The sequence below is a fragment of the Euleptes europaea genome, chromosome 7 (genome assembly GCF_029931775.1).
Source record: "Euleptes europaea isolate rEulEur1 chromosome 7, rEulEur1.hap1, whole genome shotgun sequence".
NCBI lineage: Eukaryota > Metazoa > Chordata > Lepidosauria > Squamata > Sphaerodactylidae > Euleptes > Euleptes europaea.
In genome coordinates, this window is record NC_079318.1 from 52593477 (window position 1) to 52616133 (window position 22657).

At 40.9% G+C, this 22657-nt stretch overlaps 1 protein-coding gene across 1 annotated transcript in view; it reads right to left on the reverse strand.

Annotated features, from left to right (window-relative positions):
- Positions 1–10129: 10129 nt before the first annotated feature.
- FLVCR1 (FLVCR heme transporter 1) overlaps positions 10130–22657 on the reverse strand; it is a 29388-nt gene continuing 16860 nt past the window's right edge. Inside the window, exons 5-10 of the mRNA XM_056852448.1 lie at positions 18962–19065; positions 17710–17820; positions 16664–16769; positions 15924–16035; positions 13645–13712; positions 10130–10204 (exon numbers count right to left, since the gene is read on the reverse strand). Coding sequence (XP_056708426.1) covers positions 10130–10204; positions 13645–13712; positions 15924–16035; positions 16664–16769; positions 17710–17820; positions 18962–19065 — 576 coding nt within the window. The remainder of the gene's footprint in view (positions 10205–13644; positions 13713–15923; positions 16036–16663; positions 16770–17709; positions 17821–18961; positions 19066–22657) is intronic.

Sequence of the window (22657 nt, forward strand, 5' to 3'; positions counted from 1 at the left end):
TGCATATGGAACTAACAAAAGGTTGTCAAACTCAGGGCCATGTGGTACTCAGCAGCTTCCCTGATACCAATGCTGAAGGCTCTGTATATCCTCAGGTATGCTAGCCAGGAATTACATGTATGAGAGTGCTAATGAGGTCACAGTCTGATGGCCTGGGCAGAATCCTGTAAAGGTCACCTGTCGCTCAGTCGTCAATGAGGGCTGCACATGCCAAAAACAGTATCGTGGTCTCAGTTCTCACAGTTCTTCTGACCTGGGGCTGTATCCTAGAATCCCCCGTCAGTCCTTGATCGTTTTAGATCGTTTGTCTGAGTATGTGTTTGTGGTTTTATCATGACTCACCACAGCCTCATTTTTAGCACACAGAATGACTGAAACATTGTGTACTTTTGTTGAGTTTATGCTTTCAAAGTAACTACTTACATGCTAAGTAATTTAATTCACTTACGCTGTTATGATCAGTTATCTTGCCTGGGTGTATTCTGTCCCCTGCTTATTACTAGCATGTTTTTGAGGCATTAAGCGGCTGCACAAAACCGACAGCAGAGGTCTCCATCTGCAGGAATCAAGAACAATAATCTCTTCCAGGGGTCCTTAGAGTCTGTTGCCTCCCTTTATTTTTCTATAAAAAATCTCAGATAGTATACATACCATTTCTTGGCTGTACTTTATTCAAAGTTTCTTTTCAAAATAAAAATACATTACAACACAAAATTCAAAGTATAATTAAACAGATAAGCAAATTGAAACTAGCAGTAAAAATCACAGATGTTGAAAGAAACGTTGAGACATCATCTCTAGAAGATTAAAATTACAGGTAAACAGGATGGACGTCAGCTGGCGCTTACAAAGTGTCTTCATAGATGCTAGGCAAACACAGGTCTGTGAACTTAGCAGGAAATAAGTTAGACGCTGGTTGAAAGAGACATGCTGACTTAGGCAAATACAAGTTTCGTGAGCATTTCCAGGATTTAGTGTGCGTGCACACACACTTCTATGTAAAAACTGGCCTCTTGTTCAACTTTCTGCAAAATAAAATCACACCCTTCAAACATTTTGCTACAAAAAAACCTGTTCTATTTTTCACAAGTTACTGTTGCAGTAGGAACTTTTTAGAAATTTTCCTTACAGAGTAACCCTTTGAAAGAGAATGCCAACTGTCTTTACTATTGTTATTTTGGGGGTGACTGCCTATTTTGTAAGCCTCCTGAGTTACCATCTTTAATTGACAACAGTTTGGTATATTTTAATTAAACAAATTGTTTGGGGATGAGGCCCACCATTTCTTATAGGTAATACTACATTGAATTTGTTTCATTTCCAGAGAAAGTCTGGAAGGGGCCCTTCCTGAATGCAGGGCAGACACAGTGCAAAGAAAGGGAAGATTGCTGGGGAGCATCTCCAATGAAATATGGAAATGAAAGTCTGCACTGACTTATGATGAAATGATTGTGATACGGAATGAAGAACATAAGAAAGGCCCTGCTGGATCAGACCAAGGTCCATCAAGTCCAGCAGTCTGTTCACACAGTGGCCAACCAGGTGCCTCTAGGAAGCCCACAAGTGAGGTGACTGCAGCAGCACTGTCCTGCCTGTGTTCCACAGCACCTAATATATTTGGCATGTTCCTCTGATCCTGCAGCGAATAGGTATGTATCATGACTAGTATCCATTATAACGAGTAGCCATGAATACTCCTCTCCTCCATGAGCATGTCCAAAAACGCTGCAATTAAGGCTGGCTGAGGAATGCAACAATCGAGTCCAACTTTCCCCAAGTGCAACTGATGAAAGTTTGATGCATGAAAGAGGAAATACCGGGTTCCTTTCTCGCTCATGGAGGACTGGACTATATCTTTGGACTCTAATGACAAAAGGGTGGTTTTCATGAGTTTGGTATGTTGATGACTTAATAATATTGTATAGGTACAGCAGATAGATACACTGAGGTGATGGAAAATATTTTTTTTGATATTTTTGATAATTTATTGTTTGGGTCATTGGTGCTGTTTGTTTGGCTAACTGTAATTGGTCAGCACCAGAATTTTGGCTTTATTTTACTTTGCCTGACAATTAGCAACAAAGTCAGCCCAGTAAGGTAGTCCATATTAAATGTATGCCCACATTAACAAAGCATGAATATAAATATTATCCAACCGACTTCTGGTTTCCAGTGAGGTACTGCAGGACACTCGAGGCTGTGCTCCATATTCGAAGCTTTTATTTATTGCTTTAGTTTCTTATTTAGGGTTCATGATATTTGTTTTTATATTTCCTGCTGTTTTATTTCAGATCACTCAAGTTCTTGTCTTTGTTTTCTAGGTTTTTTTGGGCAGTGTAGCTCTTTTTTCTCCCCTCCTACCTCTCTACCTCCCGTGCTTAATTACATTGGGAGGAGTGAGACCTATAACATTTTGGCTGACTTGTTTAATTTTATCTTGTTTTGGTTTAGTTTCTCTCTCTTTAGAGCACTTATAAGGTTGTGTTAAATTTCAACGAGGGGAGAAGGTTTAGCTTATTTCTGTTAGTCTCTGTGTTATCTTTTTTTGTGTTTATCTAATTGAGATATGTTACTTGAGTTGTATTTCATTTTATGTTAACAACCATCTATAATTACTTATATCTATTTAAATTTAATTAGCCAAATTTAAATTAGATTACCTAAACTTCCAGAGGTCAGTTAGTAGGGCATGGCTGGTTCTGCTCAGCTGTCTCTGGCATTGTACCTTAGGTATAGTATTTATTTTACTTTATTAGTTTTGTATGTTTTACCTCTTTTGATTGAGGATATGTTAAACAAATAACCTTCTTTAGATTATTGAGAAATCAGCTCCACTAGATGGAGCCTTGGTGTATTTAGGGAATGTTTTATAGGGTTTTGCTGTTCTGCTATTTGGGCTCAACCCAATCTTCTTGGTTTTATTATGTGATTTTCTTAATGATCAAGTTTAAATAGAATATAATTAAGTGATTCTTCAGTAGCTATAAGATTTATTTTTATTTATCTGCTATAACCAGGTTTTACTATACATTACACCTAATTTTGGGGATGGGAAGGAAAAGAGGACATCCACTAGATGGAGACTCTCTTCCAGTGCATAATAGCCAATGGATTGGTTTATTAAAATAATTATCTTGATAACATGCTTTATTTGGTCAGTTCCTTGGAAAAGTGATTTAGCATTCAGCAAGTTATGGGAAGTTCAGCCCATGGGCTCAAGACATCTGTAAGTCTATCTACTTCAAAAATATGTAGGCATTGCATACCACTCTGAGTTCAGAGACAGTCAAAATTCACAACTTGATTTCCACAGGGATTTTATTTAGCATAGTAAGAGTCTGAGACAGGCAAGTTCAAATAATATAGAAACTGTATTATGCTACTAATACATTCAAACAGACAGATGATTTTGCTCGTTTGTAACAGCTTTTGGCTCCTGTTCTTCATTAATGTCATAGAAGCCACTGGGACACTTTGCCCTTATCAGATTTTTTACCAGAAATTGTGTTTTAGATACTCTTCTTGAGGTTAACTTTAATCTCAAATACAACACTGGTTGCTCCCCTCATTCTAGTTTGATATTTATTTTATTCAATTTATACCCCACCCTTTCCCAACCAAGTCGGGCTCAGGGCAGCTTCCAACAGTTAGTATATATAATACAATACAATATAATTAAAACATAAGTTAAAATAATTATAAAAATGCCAAATTATGCTTCAGATGACAATCCAACAAGGGAAGCTGCTGATCAGCATAGAAAGTACTCACACATTTCAAAATGAAAGGAACTCTTCACCATGCTGGTCAAGCAATAGATCCAGAATTATGTATCTGTACCCATATGCATATCAGAGATTTCATATTGATCTGCTTGAAAAGACATGGAGCGTATTTGAGAAGGCAAAGTCAAGCTTTTGCAATTCACTGAAATGAAGAACCTAGTATCTTTCTTGCAAAGCAGATGCAGCTTTACAATGCCGGTACCTAACTAGAAAAAAGTTATGCTACTATGATGGGCTATATTTACTTTCTGCCACAGAAGTCAGTGGTAGCCTTTCCCTTTTACACAGTCAAGGGGCCGCAGCCTGCAACCCCATTGGGTAGGGGCAATATTTACCTTCCCCCTGAGATTCAAATGCCCCTGCTTTGCTGAGCCATCGCTACCTTTGCCCCAAGCTGCCATTCCTTAACTTTCCCTCCCAAAAGTGAATTAAAATGTAGAGCCAGAGGCAGCACCTTTAAAAGAATTAAATGATTAATAGTGCTTTAAAATTACAGGTTTAAAAATATGTAAACATATGTGTTGAGTCGTTACAACACATCTTAAGAATAAGGTTGTCAGCCAGCCTGTACATATTAGACTCTTTTGCTCTTGCAATGCAAAGAGGGCTTTCATGGTGTCTTCCACTCACCAGTTCTTCCCATGAAGCTGTGGGGCAGCTCCCTTTTGACCATTTTATGCAGCACAAAGGACAACTGAGATATTGTTACTTGCCCAAGACCATTCTCTGAGTTCATAACTAGACCAAGCTAAAGTGTTAAATTAACAGGTCAAGCAAAACACTTGCACAGTATTAGTTATATCCTCCTGTTAGTCTCTGGCCAGCTTATTAATTGGTCTTTGTGGGGATATGTAGAGCACAGGGTTTGTCGTAAGTATAGCTTAAGGAAACTTGAAATGTAAGGAACATTGTGTGAGAAGGGTACATGGCAGTAAGGGCTAGCTGCTAGAAAAGCTTTCCAGGGCATTTTGTCTGGAAAATAGTATTCCAAAAGCCAAGTGTTATAGGAGATACAGTTAGATCTCGCAACTTTTATTTTAAACCAGTGCAAAAGGCTCCGACAGTGCTAGGCAGGGGTATTTCCACCTCACCCCTCTTTCAATTTAAGTAATTTAAATCGGATGTTAAGCCCTGAAGTAGAAAAAAAATACAGATATCCCAATCGTGCCGACAATCTTTCCCCTGCAGGCTTGCTAGCTTGGGAGGAGCCTTGTGCAGATTCAGGAACTGGGACAGGGGAATGGGCTAAGCGCCCCCTTCCCCAGGACTCCTGCTCTTAAACAATGGCACCTCCACAGCCATTTTAAAGTTAAAAAGAAGTGATCGGAGATACAACACAGTATATCCATAATGAGATCTTTTTTTTAAATCGCTAGTTGTAAAAAGAGCAAGAGAATGATTAGCATTTGAGGGCCAATAAAAAGGAAAGCTATCAAATGAGAAGAGAGGGCATCAAGCATAATGAGCATGGAACTGCCACTTAACACCTAGATAGGATACCACCTAGAAAGGATAGCAAGGGTGGCATCACTGCATATAACATTCTAACACTTAGTGAAACTGTAGCAATATAAGTGAAACTACAGAAGGATCCCATTGAATCAGGTCAATAGCCATGATTTCCCAGCTCTCCCAAAACACCAAATAATTGTTGAACAAAATGCAGTCTGAGATATTCAGTTATGAAAATAACCATTTTACCCCTGCCCTGCTCTGCTAAACTGAGGCATGAATTAGAATTTATGTGGGCTACACTTCCAGGTGGAGGATCAAAACAATCAAGTGTTACCAATTACATTGTGTGCATTTCAAGGCACATTATCCAAACTGCAGAATACTGAAAGGCAAGAGTCCAAATAACCAAGGAACTCGTTCTGAATCCAAGGGGCTTTAGAATTTTCTTAATGTGGTAGACCTCTAGGCTACAAGGTAATTTGATTTTGAAACAAAGAGAAACTTCCAAGACAATATATATGATATGACATGGGAGTCCAGCTGTTCAAAATAAAAAGGTCAAAGGTTTATATCCAAGTTTTTAATTCAAAATAAATGTCCAACACAGTTAAAACATCCAGAATCACACAGGTTTACACAAAACCTCTTGCGTGAGTTTAACCAGCACTTTGGATCCCAGCTAAGGAATTAAAAGCTACATTTGAAATGCCCCCCTTTAGATTTTATCTTGATATTGAAATGTTGTACATCCAGTGTCCACAGTTATACTAGAAAGGTGCCATTAACCCAGCTAATCTGAAATTACTGAATGCAGTCAGCCTTCTGTCTCACTAAGCAAATTTTACTTTTAATTTATATCAAGACTATATAATGCCAAAATATATCTGAAACCTTATTTCAGAGCGTTCATAACCTTATTCTGGAATCCTTCGTCTTTGCTACAATTAAGCCTTCTTTAACAGGAATATTTTGTTTTCAAAAGCTCAGCAGGTTTTCTGCCTTGTCAAACTTACTTGTTATTCTGCAAAGGGTAAATTTGGCAATGTGGCAAAGACGAAACAAGTTATTTAACAGGATTAATGTTTTCAAGTTACGAACTGAAAGCTCAAAGGAACGTGCCTCTCAAACTTTGAAGGCCATGGCCGAGGATGGCAGAAGCCTAGTAATGGTTCTTTTAAGTTTACACAGCTAGTCTTGATGCAAGAGCCCTACGAGATGTTCCAAGGCAGTGAAGTTCCAACAGTGATAATTTAAGAAAGATCTTTTCTTATTGGTAGCATTCATTAGCACATGAAAGTACCACTCAGATCTTGATAAAAGTACACGGACTTTGACATACGCTTAACACTGCATAAATTAAACACTTAAACCAGTAGATACCAGCCATACCTGGTTCTGTGCCTGCACACTGTAGTCCACAATTGGTTGGCTAGAAGGCAAACACATCTAGAGTCTGGACTGGAACACAGGCTCTGGAAAATGGCCTTTCTGGATAACGACCCCTCCAAACACAGCAACACTACAATCTCACATAGCCAGGGCATAATACTTTATGAAATGGTAGCTCTTCAAAGTTCCACCAGGGACCCATCCTTAAAGTATAAGGAAGATGTAGCAGTTCCTCTAGTAGTCTGATCCTTGATGTTTGTGAGTGCAAGTTGACAAGCCAACAGGTAACAGAAAGCACAAGCATCCCAATGTCACTGTCTTTGTGAAGAAACACATTTGTCTTTTGGTGTGGCTATTGCCTTAATAAAAATATTTTTCCCTGTGGAGACAGAATGAGGAGGGACAGAAAACACGCTAGCTGCCATCTTTTGATCCTGGACAGAAAACTGATAGGTTTCCATCCTGGATAAGGTGAAAATAGGAGGCAGTTATAAGCACCATTTTCACTTTCTGCATTCTACAGGTTTAGGTTGGTTGGGTCCTGTGGCCAAGACCACGAAACCTAAACAGCAGTAGAAACTGCTATAGACATAATAACATTCTGAGACCTCAGAGGTAGAAGCCAAGGCTAGAACTGTAAACAGCATGGGGCTTGGGTCTGAAGGATGTTTCTTTACTCTCAGTTGGGGGGGGGCACTTTGGCTCATCAGAAGGTTATTAGACAATGGATCTAAAGAACCTCAGTCCCAGCAGCAAGCCTGTCCTTTTGGGATTTAGAGGTCTGTGTCAACCAAGAGGCTAGCGCTAATCCTCAGAAGTCAATTGTGCAACAGAGTTAGCAAAACAGAGCAGTAGTACTAGAGCTCAAAGCTGATTTGGGGGGGGGGGTCCCAGACAATTATGTCACATTCATCTATCTAAGTCAATATTTTACATAGTGTTCCTCTCCAAAACAAACAACAGTAACTAACTATATCTATCCAAAATGAGCAACATACCCTCTCCCTGAGATTTCTATCCTGGAAAAACCCAAAATGTGGACATGGCCGAATAAGCTAAAAACCAACTATTCAAAAGAAATAACAAAATAAAAAAACAAGGCTCAGAGAAGCTGCTTTCATAGCAGTCAGAATAAGAGAACTGAGTCGCACTTTGGAGTACGTATAGAGGATGTATTTTCCTAGTTGACAAGAGCTCTAGAAAATTCTATGGATGCTTTTATGGAGCTGCAGAACCCAACTCTGGTAATGCAGACACCACAAACAAAATTTGTTCCCAGTCTATTACGGTGACAAACCAGATTTAATTGCCTCATCTATACAATAACAAGGCTCATTTCGTTCCTCTAAAGTGTCTGCTCGCCATTCTTCCCTATGCTAGCAAATTCAAAACACTGCAATACTCTCATATCAATTACATACCTCTAACAAATGTTAGAGCTGGTAAGCTGCCTAACTCTGGAAGAGACCCCTTGTTTTCAATCACAAAAATAATACAAATTAAGAGATACCCTATGGGATGATCTGGGTCAACCTCCTGACCCAATCTTTTCTTTAAAGCTACAAGTCTGTCCAAAATGGTATCAGGAAAGTGGTAGAACTGCTCTGCTTGATATGTACTCTTAATATATTTTGTTACAATGATTACTACTTTTAAAAATGAGGGCAATATTAACAGGGAACAGCAAGGCTATAATCACTTTCTCTCCCAGATAATGAAGGAAACTGCCGTCAACAGGATACTTGGCATGCTGGATAGCTATACCATTTACCCTACTGAGAGACTGAGACAGGTTACCATTGTAAATACTAAAATCTATGCTGTAAAATATACTGTAAGATACTAACACATTTTGTACAATGGATGTGTTTCAGTATCTCCCTCTTCATTTTAATTCCTCCATTTTTCAAAGCTATGGATCATGATCCAGCTCAAGTTAAGAACTTAATTCCCACCGATGTTGATGGGACTGTCAGTTTTGCGCTTGAATTTCTCCCAGTGAACTGATTTTAAAGTGTTGTACTTCATTCATACATTTCTATCCCGCTTTCCCCCATGGCTCGAGCAGGCTTTGTCTGAATAATGATTCTTACCCTCGAATTACTGAACAAAGGTGTTAGAGAAGTAACATGTACATACCGTCACAAGGCTTACTTCCCTACTAAGGTCAGCAAGTCGGAATGTTTCTGAAATATTCTGGGTGTATTTAAGAACCAGACTAGCAGCACCAGTGGGTTCAGCAAAAGCAGCATTTTGACTTTCCATTTAAAGCTAACCAGTATTTACTTCCCGGCAAGCTGTATTCAAGTGATACAGTAACACATTTAAACATTTTCTACTAACATTTTCACACAGACAGGTAGCAAGCATGGGCACGTTTCCATCAAATCAGCAAACAGCAGACTGAACACGTGCAACAGCATTTTCCTTTAAAAAGTAAGAGGGCACAGATGAGACCCTAAACAGCCATGCTTTACATGATTCAGTAGGAAAAGGCACAGTATTCTTGTAAACCAGCTTGCCTCCTGATCATCTGACAGAGCCCAGTGTATACTCTTACACTTTTCCCCCTCTCTTCCTTCTTACATCTACATTGCACTGATATCTTAAACACACAAGTAGGAACACAAGAGAAAACAGCTGCAGACAGGCAGATGGTGTGTGTTTGGTTGTTTTTGTTTTAGCTAATCACATACTACAAAACATACCTGTCCCTCACTTAAAATCCAAGCAAAAAATTCAGGATAGATGAAGCTCTAAGAGACTTGGAACTCAAAAAAAAAAAAAAAAAAAAAACCTTTATCTTCACATATCTAGACTACATAACTGTCATATATTTCCAAGAAATATCATGAGCTTCTGCAGATAATCTGTGGTTGGATAACAAAGAGGTCTCAGAAATTGTAGTTGTTTCAAAGCCAACAGAAATGACAAATGCAGTTCACAGTTTGGACATTCAAAACCTGTTCGTGTACTGTGTGTTGAGCTAGAAGCAATCCTCCTCCTATAGAAGGAGCTATTTAAAAATATCACATTTACAGTAAAAAGAAAACCACACATCTTTCATTTATACCAGTCTGTTCTGTGCACACTTTCAACATAAAGGATGCCAATTGTAGATTAGCTAGTTGTGCCGACTTTCATTACAACCTCTTGCCCCTGTGCCATAGCATTTGAATTGTTTTACTGTCTTTTCTCAAAGTGCACAGCTTCTAGAAATGGAATGTCAAAATTCAGGGACTCTGCTGGTGAAGCTTTTCTTTCTTTCTTTTTTTAAAAAAGGTTAAAACTATAAATAATAATTGCAAAGTTAAAATGTGCTGTCCATAGATTGTGTGTTCATGTGTGTTCACCTGCAGTTTACATGTAAGCAGCACTGCAGAATATCACCAGTAACTGGAATCCCTTATTACTTTCAGGCATAAAGTCCTCACAATTACTTATCAAGCTGCTTCCACCTGGTGTAACATGACATTTGTGAGTGTCCATGGATCTCAGTCTCAAATTTTTGAGCAGGATGGGCTTTGTGATGCAGTTTTACTCTGTTCATTTTCTGTAGGGCTCTCAGCAGACACCTGAGTGGGAAATCAAAACGATAGATGATTATAATCAACCATACTAAAAGTTGTAATGGAACTGATTCAAGGCGTTGGGAGGGTATACCAATCATAGCTTTATAAATAAGTTTCGTGGAAACGGGCAAGAAATATTAGAAAAATTTCTTCTCCCTCTTTGAATTAAAAATTGTTAAGACTGCATAGAACACAAGCATCCGCATCTTTACTGCTCAGTCACCAGTCGTTCCATCTCAAAACTTTGTCAGTCAGCATCGCTACTAACAGATACACACAAGCAAGGACTTGCATAGGCTCACAGGGGAGTGGAAACTCCATTCTCCCCTCCCTTGCTGTTCCCAGTGGTCACCACTGTGATAAGCTCCCCCCTGCCGGCCTTGTGACGGGGGGTAGGGAGAGAGCTGGGACTGGCCTGAACAAAAAGTGCAACCGACCTGCTTCCCCCCCCCCTCCATACCTCTATGACCAGCTGGCCAGTGATAGAGATGAAGCTGGGAGCAGACAGCTTCTGTCCCAAGCCTCTCTCCCCCAGCCACCCAGCAGCAAGAGGCTAAGAATGCTTGAAGCAGAAAGCGTGCCCTGCTACTGTCCTCTAGTCATCACTGCTGCTTCTTCCTCTGTTCCCCACCTGCCCACACAGCAGCAGTGATTCTGCCGGTGCCACTAACATCCTGCTCCCCTGGTTACCTCTGCCTAATGTCTCCCCACCGCAGCAGCCTCCCCCTCCTCCTGGCAAGTTGCCTGTTTCTCTTCCCAGTCACAGCCCTCAATTGTCGCCTTCCTTCTTGCCTGCCCTGGCACTCTTTTTGGGGGGATTGTTATGCCACACTCAGAATGGTAGCTGCACTCTCACAATGTAGCATCATGAGACCTTTTTTTAGAGATTCCCCCCTTCCTTTAACTTCAACCATTTAGGACTTTAAAAAAAATCACCATTACTTTTTAAACATTTCAGATTTCGACTGTCTGTATAATGGCTCCATTGTGTGGACCCCATTTGCACTTGCATATGGCATCATGAAGATGAGCTCCACAACTCTGTGCCATAGTGTTGAGCCTCTAGGCACTTTTAGAATTCTGGGAAAGGGCAGAGGGCGCCGTCAGAAAGTGGCTGCGATGGAGGCTTTCCACTATTTTTTTAATTTTCTGAGGATGGGAGGCAACTATCATTTAAACATATTTGAGGGTACCTTCTGAGGAGAGTTGGTGCTGGATTTTTCCTCAGTCTTCTTCCCCATATATGTACACATTTTAAATTAAGTTTAATTAAACGTTCAAGAAAAATTGAAGATTTTCATTTCTGAAGGGAGCCAGGAAAACTTGTCGGTAATCATATTAATTGCCCAAACTTACTAATATTTATTCAATTAAAATAAATTGTGGTGGGTGGCCTTGGTTACCGTCTGCAAATCTTTGTAGAATCAGGGACTCCAATAGGGTTAGGTGAACCTAACACTAGAGAGTCTATACACCTGTGTACAATGGATTTTATTTTGAGAGCGTATTCTGGCTGTGGCAAGTGCTAAGCTTACATCCTCCATTCCCCTCCCTCATCTCTTCTCAATTACTTTCCATAGCAAGAATCCCACTTCCCGCCCTCTTCCTTTCTGATGGCAGTGGAGCTATTACTGTGGCTAAGTGGTTTCAAGTGCTCACAGACAACCCTAACAAAGACAAAATGAGCCATGCTGTAAGCTCAGGTCCCCATTACCTTTTAAGTCACTGTTAATGCCGGGACCATGAAAGGCAGCTAGAAAGCATTCCCCTTCCCCAGGGCCAACCCCATTGCCACCAGTGCAACCTTTGCGTCTTCCTACTGCCTTCAGGGCACTTCAAAGCAGCTGGCAAAACTACAAGGAACTTAAACATGAATAAGGAAGGAACGTGGAAGAGGTCAGGCAGTGGGGCAGCAAGGAAGTAAACAGGTGCCAGGAAATACATTGGTGGGCATCATGTTGGAGTCTGCTGCCTTAGCCTAAAGGGATTACAGCAGTGATACTTGCTCTCTGGATCATGCAGAGCCGAACTGCAATGCCCATCACCCAAAAGAGCTAAGTGACTATTTTATACCCTGCACATCACCCCAACACACACAAAAAATAAAACAGTTTTAATTAGCAGAGTACCTCTGAGCAGGTAGGGTTGTTTCTCCCCACCACTGTTGAAGCATAGCCAGCCCTTGTTATCTAGAATGAGGGGAAGGGCTGGCAAGTCAGACTTATGACAGAAAACAGCATGTCAACTTTCAAGCTCTCCAGAAGCCTTTATGAGACCAGATGTTAAAAACATAAATCCTTCTCTATTAAAAGTTCCTTCAAATTTTATTGCACTTCTCCAGGAGAATGGGTGGGTTAGAACCTCCCTCCACGTTAAGTTATCTGATTGCAAGGAGTTGTGTTTTATGAACAGGCATTCAACAGTGGTATGCCCCATACCATTACATCATTCAGCTGCATACATCTACATACAGAATCTCTACATCTCCACCACCTTAATATGATAATCATGAAGTTGTGTTAAAAGTAAAACTTAGTTTAATCTTGAGCCCATAGTAGTGAAAAAATTATCCCAAATTCTGAACAAAATTGCCCACTTTCCTGGAACAGGTGCCATGGGGAACAGTGCTCAGAAGAACTGCATGTGGCATGCCAAAGAACCACTCAGTGGCTCAGGAACCACATTTATCACTGGACTACAAAAGTGTAATATGCTAGGCAAGATTTAAAATCAACAGCAGGAGGCTAGAGTCAAGAATTCAAAAGTAAAAGAATAGGTTTGGGCAGCAGGAGGAGAAATGATCTACTAGTGCTGATATCACACACACAAGTCTAAGATTGCAGGTTCTCCACATGATCCTTATCTTCCATTCCAATGACCAGAGGTACTTCTTCCATTGAGGCTGGCAAAGTAGTTCAGGAGAAAAGGCGGGGAAATTGCAGTCATATCAGACATATGGGGAGGAGCTGTGACTCAGTGGGAGAGCCTCTGCTCTGCAGAAGATTCAGTCCCCAGCATCTCCAGTTAAAAGGACAAGACAGTAAGTGATGGGAAAGACCTCTCCCTGAGACCCTAGAAAGCTGCTGCCAGTCTGAGTAGATAATACTGACTTGGTTGGACCAATGGACTAATTCAAAAGAAAGCAGCTTTGTGTGTGAGAGAGACACATTATCGAATATAACAGCAACAAGTAATTTTATTTAATGTTTTTAAAGGAAACATCATATGAAGGGATCTAAGAGGATGCCAGCTTCCAAGTGAAATACAGTACACATTCTAAAATGTTACTTAAATTTCTTTTCATTTCATTAACTAGCGCAAGCTTAATTTAGTGCAATCTGCTACTCTGCCAGAGCAACCAAAACCACACTACTGTTGTGTTCAGTAGTCTTATGTCCTGCATCAGGTATTAGTAAATAATTATGCCAGCAAAGACTACTTACAGATTTAATGTCAGCATTCATAATCCCTGTATTCACATTGTGTCTTCGCAAATCTGATTTGATAAAAGCTAAAACAAAACAAAACACAGCATATAAATTACAACACATTCACAGTAGCAAACACTTGCGCTCAGGACTGTACTAGTGCTAACACTAGCCATTTTGAATCTACAAGCAATAATGTTCAGAGAAACTTCAGACCAATAATTGTGGGGGGGAGTATGGTTCTGGATACCAGAAGATGTTTATTACATTGGAGGAGATAAGGAGGAGAAAAAAGGGGGTAGATACTACACTCTCAATGGGTGGTCTGGAGTCTTTCTGTTCTGAACAACTTGTTGGTGCTTCATGTGACAGCTGGTCAAACTCACTACTTTTAAATCCTTAAAATCCTAAATGCATCTACTTAAAACAAAATGATCCCCAAAGAGTTATATTTTCAAGTGTGCTTAGAATTACAGCCCATACTCCCTCGAATAGTACTTGACTTTGCTTTCTTAAATAGTACAGTATCCAGCAGCCATCAGACAAAGAAATGTTTCATTTTCCTTACTGGCATAATTCTTTTGATACCTGCCAGAATTCCTAAAACTTAATTTTTACTTCCTGCCCTTTCAGCATGATTGACAATGTTTTCAGCCTACCTATGAGTAATTTTTTCCTCCCTCTCAATCATTTGAGGTAGACAGACCCAAGTAATGTAATGCCCAGATATAAGGGCTGGTTTAGAACACTATGTATGGGTACTGATCCAGGAACTCTGCGGAGCTGATGGCCTACAACTGAAGCAGAGCAAATGTTCTAGGTACTGCTCAAATATCTTTTACAGCGGTTAGTCGCAGAAAAGACAGCGTGGGAACATGCTAATCATGTGGAAAAGGTATCCCAAATGCCTGATGCTGAATCAACAATAAAAATCTCAGGGCCTAAACCCTCACTTTGTTCTGCAGAGAGGGAACACAGCACCTCTGGACAAGGGGTGCCCTTTCCTGAGTGTTTCCAATGTGATTTCTGGAGGTGATTGACACTGACAGTTACAAAAGGACTACGTTTTGTTTTAAAAGTTTGTGGAAACACTAAGATTGTGTTGGATTTTAATACGGACTTTGCCTACACATCTCCATCTTTCAGACTATACATCAAGAGACTAATTATATGGACCTTGCCCACATCTACAAGGTCATGTGCCTGTCAGCCCTGTGTTATCAACAAGTGACTATTGAACTGAATCCATCACCACAGGTGCACTAAAGAGCTTGTGGGGATATCAAGAGAAATGGTTTTCTAATCATCATAACCAGGACATTCGGTTTGATATTCTAAATGGACAATATTACAGGTGCAAGTGTTTCATAATGTATGCCAAGTACAAACTGGGGATTTGTGGGGAGTTGTTAATATGTCTTCATAGAAGGTTGTTTATTGCTTAATGATCCTTTTTGTTTTATTGTCTGTTGCTGCCTACAGTGCCTGCCCTCAGGTTCTATATATATTGACACTTTAGCTTAAACTCTCATGCCTGCAGTTGCTCTCAGCATCAATTGTTCTATTAACCTGCTGATCCAACGCGCACTGAACCCAAGGGAGTTTGTGCGCCTTCTGGACCCCTAGCCCCCTCACACTCCCGCACTTTAAAATAATTTAAAAGTAACAAGAAAAAGGGGGGAAATGTAATGCCCAGATATAAGGGCTGGTTTAGAACACTATGTATTCATACGCACACACATGGAAGCTTTGGGAAGTTGGCATCTGGGAGCCATGAACCAACAAATCATGCTCTCTGTGCTTGGTACAGCCTCTCACCAGTAGAGAGCTCTGAATTACGTTCATCTTCAGGAATGTGGTTTCTGGTTACCGAGCTCACAAGATCAGGCACTCACTAAGTGACGCCTTCGGCCAATATCTATAGGTTATGCTAATTAGAGTGAAGTAGACACTTAATGTGCATTGGTGCTTTTGTGTATCAATCTGTTTGTCAGCAGCCATGGGCCTGCCCCATGCAAATGCATAAATGATACTGACTTTCCTTTGTTTCTCGGGTGAGTAACTCTGCATCTTATTTGTGGGTTATTTCACCCCCAGGTGTGTGTTTAGCTAAATAAAGAACTGTTGCTCTTTTTAACCTCCTCCTAGTTGTCTTCATTGGACTCTATAAGACAATATGGCACTTCAGTAACAAATTAGCCTTTAATTAGATACTGTCCAAACCTGGAGGGGGGGATACACATTATTATTACAGTAAAGAACAAAAAAAGTTCAGAGATGAATCAATGGGTTACCTGTTAAAATGATGCCTACAAACATCCAGGCACAGAGAAAAATGTTTCCTGCACGCGGGTTGTAATGACTTGTAAGTGTTCCTTGAATCAGTGTAAAAATAATCCCAAATATCTGTAATTAATTATGAAAAATAATCATATTATTTCACATCCAGAATACCTGTCGTTGTCTACAGGGCAGCAAATTATCACAGATAATTGGTAGTGCAACTGTGGTGTTTACCCATGGGATGTCAGCAGTTAGAATACATCAGACAGGCAGCCCAAACTCTTGGAACGAGTTTGGGCTGCCTGTCTGATGTATTCTAACTGCTGACATCCCATGTGTAAACACCACAGTTGCACTACCAAGCGTCACACAAGGACTTGTTTTCTACACCTTATTAGTAGGTTTATAATGGAATCCCCACACTAAAACCATGACTGAATGCTGAACTGGTTTATTAGTGCCTCCACATTATTTGTTCCACTGCTTGATGGAATATTTGGCCCCTTTCAAAACTGTTATCAAACTGTGCTTGCACAACTTCCAATAGCACTCATGTGGTTTCAGAGTGGATGCTGTAACAATGAGCTGCCTGTTAGTTTCAAAAAGTCCTACATTTAAGTTTTATCTCATTATGTTGAACAGCAGATAAGTCATACATCTACAAGATTTCTAAGAAAATAGGAATATTCTACCCCAAGTTCAGAACCAAGTATTGTAGTAGCTGGGTTTTGTAAAACGTTCACTCGTTTACCTGTGCTGAAGCATTCAGAAGTCCTGATGAAGTGCCTTCTGACTCTGGGTATGTAATTTCTGCAGCAAATTCAAAACCAAGTGGGAGGTAACCAGTCATGAAGAAGCTGCCATACAAATTGAAAGGTCAAATTAGCAGTTGTTATGAAGACTGTCAAAGCAATGACTCCCCTTGTAATTTATAATCATATTGAAAGTACTTATTTTAATCTAAGAGGCCACCAGTATGGTCAAACAGAAATTCAAGGAAGCTGTAAAATACATGAGACTTCCTTTAAGAAGTGAAGTCTTGCCCAAACTAGGAAAACAAGAACGAGCACAAACTCGGGTAGAGCAATTCCAAATTGACAGTAAGGCAAGTGAAACAAATATTTTAGGCACTCCACACAATGAATACATGTACACAATGTTGGCAAAAATGAAAGGAGGTAGTTTTTGCTAAGGATTATTAGGAAAGGGGGGAAATGAACACAGGGTAAAGAAATATGATATGGAGTTTTATAAAATTACGCACAGTATGAACAAAGTGGATAAAAGGAACTTTCTCCCTCTCCCAAAGCACTAAAATTCAGGGGCACCCAATGACATTGATGACCTGACTAATTTAGGATAAGCAATGGAAAGTACTTCACAAAATATATAATTAAACTGTGGAATATGGGATGTGATCACTGCCAAAGGGACCACTGAAGGCTATCAGTCAGGATGACTGAGTGAACCTCTGGTACTGGGAAGCTTTAGTCTCTGTAACCAAATTGGGGACCATTTGAGGCAGCTGGTCAGCCCCTGTGGCAAATGGGGTGCTGAATTAGACAGGCCATTCGTCAGATCCAGCAGGGCTCTTCTTACGTTTATCTACAGTACATTTTCCAATTATATCCACCAGTTTCAAGAGCTACTTCTTAAAAGCTATGCTTGAAAAAAGCCTCCTCCGTAAGAAAATTTAAAACCATAAAGTATTGCAAAGTTACTATAATAAGACCTCGATTAAGACATCCTGATGTAGTAACTAGCATAATATATGAAGATTTTTTTGTGCATCCTTACCCAAGCACTCCACCAGTCACAAATACCACTTTAAGGTGTCCACAGTCCAAGGTAAATGTAAACGCAACCATCCCAACAAATGAGAGGATGTATACAATTAATGTAGTCTGCCTAAAATGTACAAATACAGAAAGCACAATTTCATAAAATACAGCTTTCATCAGAATTATTTCTTTTGTTATATTTGTAGTTTTTAAGTACTTTATGAAGTTCAAATACAGGTGTAGAGTACCAATCAACAAGAAACTGTCACTGGTTTCCTTGTCCAAAAACTACTTGCATTGTTAGGCACAGAGCATTCTTGAACTCTCGCCAGATAGTGCTAACCTTACTGCAAATTCAGTTCTAGCCCCCAAAGTTAACAAGTAGCAGAGGTAGTTGCTTTCCTCAAGCCTCAACTTCCTGCTAAGGGCTAGTAAACAAATTTCCACATCCTAAGGGCCAACATCAAAGGCTTCTTTCCAGATACCAGGTGTTCAATGGGCTGAACACTTCAATGTTACTTTCCCTTAGAAAAATGTTTAGAAAGCCAGCTCAGATTGCACATTTTGCAAATTCAATGAACTTCTCACGTTTACACATCCCTTCCTCTCAGCCTGCTCAGCCTGCAGTCAATGGGCCTATATTGCCACACCAGCAATAGTGGTGTTGGATGAAAATACACTCTCTTCTCTGGCCAGATTTTATTACCATGAAGCAGAGACGACGCCAGGTTTAAGAAGCAAGGGAAGAAAAAAGCTTTTTATTTTGCCAGGCAAAAGAGGAGAGAATTTCAGCCCTTCGGCTTCAAAAAGTGAAAGTCTCCTAACAAACCCCGCCCATTTCTCCATATTTTATACTCCTTCAGACCTTTTGTTTGCAAGAGCCATCCTCCTTCTAAGTCCATCCCAGTTATGATCTCATCTTCATGATCACATGTTGTTGTTCTATACCACGCTGTTCCAGATACGAAAAACCACCCTGCTTTGTTCAGTTCAAATTAAACAATACTGCTTTCTGCTGGCTTATATAAGTAACTACAGCTTACAAATATAAATGTTATATTATATTTCCAATATGCTAAAATTAAATTAATTAAAATCTTACACACCCCACAGTGGTGAAGTGATTAAGGAATTCTTTGAAACCTGCAGCATGTTATTGGGCAATTTACCAGAACTGCATTTTATTTGCTGCCCAATCCACTTAACCCCTTACCTTGTAAATATAGCAAGTAGCAGAATTAAACTTTACAATTTGTGTTTTTACTCACTTGTATGTTTTGGTGTAATCCAGCCAAAAACCACAAATAATTGAACCCACCATTCCAGCTATCACAAGTGTCAGGCCAATTCTCCCAGCATTCACTTCTTGTCCCTTAGAATAAGATAATTATGGAAGTATTTATAAGCTCCCTTTACTAGAGTTACTAAACTTTTTACACCCACACATTCATACCCAACTCAGAAACTAAACAAACATGAAATGTGTAGCCATGACATTTGTAGCCAACTGTGAAGTATTTGTGGACATTCAAAGTATACAGAATTTAAAACATAGATAAGCCAGATACTTTAATCAATAAGATACAGAAAAAGAATGAGAAATACATGACCTGTGCAAGTGATGCAAAAATTAACACAACAGTAACTAGTTAGGAAGCAGTTGGGATACCTTGAGGAACTGAGGGAAGAGAAACAATTGGAAATTCCCCACCCGTCCTATAATCTACCCTGCCAAAACTCTACAAATGTTTGAGCAGACTAATTTCCCCCGCTCCCCTTTTCCATTAAAAATATGTACAAACTCCTAGGTTTCCTGTAAGTGGCTTGGTTCTACTGTTATGGGGGGGGGGGTCAGCCACTTTACCACTAATAGTAATAATTTTGGAAGTTTGGAAGAGATGAGTTAGACTACCATGCAAATACTAGTTCACCAATAAAACCGGTATGTTTTCTACTGGAAAAAATGTAAACTATGGAATAAACGGGGACTCTGAACGCCTTCTCTCCTTCAAGCTTCCAACTGCCATTTATGAAGCTATCAGAGGGAAAGTACAAAGCCCCCAAACACCAAGCATCATGCTTAGATGCAGTGCAGCTGGAAATCTCCTCCCCCAGGAACATGTAAACTGAACTACAATGATCATTTCATTAGGGTTTTATTCCTGTGAGTTGCTTTAGGAGTCAGTTTTGGCTGCCAAGGAAGCTAAACACATAACATGGCAAAACATCACTGGATCTTGTCAAAGATGGAGTAGGCTGAACTGGAAAGGTGTTTCTTTCGTTGACTAGATCCTTTTCCAGTTGTTAGCATTTCTGGCACTCCTACCTCATGTGCCAAGACAGCACTACTCATTAGTGGCGTGCATCTGCTTATGCCTGAGCCAAAAATATACCTAAAATTAACCTTTTCAGCTCGGTTATATCAGAACCAAAAAAAAAAAAAAAAGCTCCTGGAAGTAACAAAAAACTATCTCCTGGGATTTCATCAGTGTTTCAGCAAGTGGGGAGGGTGGGAGAGAGAACAAGCTGATCAGTTGATAGCCATACTAAACACCCCCCATGGCTTTTCAGGGTTTTGTTTTGTTGTTAATGAAAAGGAAATGCAGCAGCCACAGGACTTTGTTTGCCGGCTAGGTTGGCTTCACAGTCACTCGCTCTTCATGCAGAAGAGCCCATCTGGATGCCGACAGCCGGTGAAGAATGGCTGCCAAGCCTGACTGCATTTCTGTGAGGTTTAGGCCAGCGCTGTGAGACTCAAGGGAGCGTTTGGGAGACTCCAGAGCCTCACAAAGCCTTCCAGAGCACCTGTGATTCCCGTGGCACCGGACCAAGCCTCACAGGGATGCTGGCGGGCCCAGCAGCCGTTCTCAACAGGGCTCTCATGCGAAGGGCCAGTTGCTGCACCACAGTCCCAGCCAGCAAGGCAAGTCCTGTGGCTGCTTCCTTCCATTTTCAATTTTTAAAAACTGTATGGCCCATGAGGGTGGTAGCGTGACTATCAGCGGTTAATTGGGTCTTGTCTCTTTAAATTTTAAAGAGGCAAGACACCATCTAACAGCTGTTTGCAGGTACTAGCTTGCTCCCTCTCCTTCCCCATTCTTGCCAGTGGTGGGAGAGAGATTTACTTCAAAAAATTTCCATTTTAATTTCAGGCAGGACCTTTTCTTTAAAGGACATGCTTTTCAGGTGCCAAAATTCTGGAACTCAAAAACTGTGCCAGAAAATAAGTCTTAAAATGACCCCCCAGCCTTCAATATTTCAGTATAATAAAGCATGTCTTGCAGAAAAACATGACTCAAAATTTAAACACAAGGATTTTGAAGTGCACACTCCTACTCCTCGTAATTCTCCTGATACACATGATCAACATGTTGTGGGAATATGGCAACACGAGTATTTTCAAGCTGTGGGATGTGCAAATGCATAGCCGCAACAGGCCTTTTGATCATGCACACTGAAGCCTGAAATAATGCATGTTGTCATACTCCATAAAAAATGGCAACCGCAAGTATTAAGAGGAACACATGCAGCGCACTCTCCCTGTACCAAGGCAGGAGCCCCAGAAACATGATGACTGAAAAGGGCTTAGATTCCCAGTAACAGAAACAGTGCTAACAGCAGGCAGTGGCGCTAATTAACCACAGGGCAGTGGATTTCAATTAGCTGTTTATTGGGGTATATCTGGATCTCAACAGAAAGGCAGCCTGCAGTGTTAAGAGTAGCACAAACCATCACTGACCATTTCTGGAAAACACATATTACTCCTCCAATCTCAAAAGGGTTTTGCAGGATTTGGGATTATCAGCAATAACATTAAACCAAAAGAGAAGAATTTTAGTGAAAACCTGTTAATGATGAACTGCTCTTTATACCTTTTTAGAATGGTCAACTGCTGAACAATAAGGTCTTATCCCTTGCTCTCCATAATCTAATACAGGGGGCCCAAATCTTTTTGAGCCCACAAGGACCTTTGTAAGTCTGACACAGTATGGTGGGTGCAGCCACAAAATGGCTGCCACAGCTTACCTTCAGTCACACAGTGAAAATCCTAGTGCTGTGGTGGCAGCTGCTGCCAAAGCGACATTTTAAAAAAAATCTGCACAGCCAATCAAATCTTCAGTGGCTAATAATAAACCTTGCTGTGCAAAAGCCCTACCTGGCCCCACCAACTTACTTTTCAGGTACTAGGAAAGGTGTTGGTGGGCGCCATGGTGCTCGTGCCTACCTTGCTGGGGACCCCGATCTAATATGAGGAAAATGTAATGTCACTTTGAGCTTTTATTTACTCATTTTATTTTATCTTTAAGGCCTTAAATGGCTCAGTGCCTAGATATTTGAAGTACCATTTCCTCCAATACTGCTAGGGTTGCCAGGTCCCTCCTCTCCTACGGCGGGAGGCTGTATTCATAAAGTGCATGTGCTTGCGCACGCATGAGCACTCCAACAGACGAGCATCACTTCCGGTTTAGAACCGGAGGTTCTGCCCCGCTAAGGGCCTTTACCTCTTTGAGTTGTAAAGTGGCCCTTTATCACTCAAACTAAGAGGTATAAGGCCCTTCGTGAGGCGGAATGTCCGGTTGTAAACCGGAAGTGATGCGTGCAGTATGTACGCGTGCGTGCACGTTTGCCCACCAACCCTCCGGTGGTCGGCGGGCAGAGGGTAAATTGCCAGGGGGTCGCCCACCACCAACAGGCACCTGGCAACCCTACATACTGCCCAACCCACTAGTTAACATCCTATTGCCGTGTTGGCGAACCTATGGCACGGGTGCCACTTCCGGCACGCGTAGCCCTTTCTGCCGGCACTCACGGTTCCTCCAAGCCGCTGGCCTTTCCGGCTCTGCCCCACCCCGGATGGGGGAGGCTGTAGCCCAGGGGTGGGGAACCTCCGACATCATTGGCAGTGGCCCCCGGACTCTCCCACAGAAGCTGCCGTCATTGCCGCCGCTGGAGCGTGCGCGGCC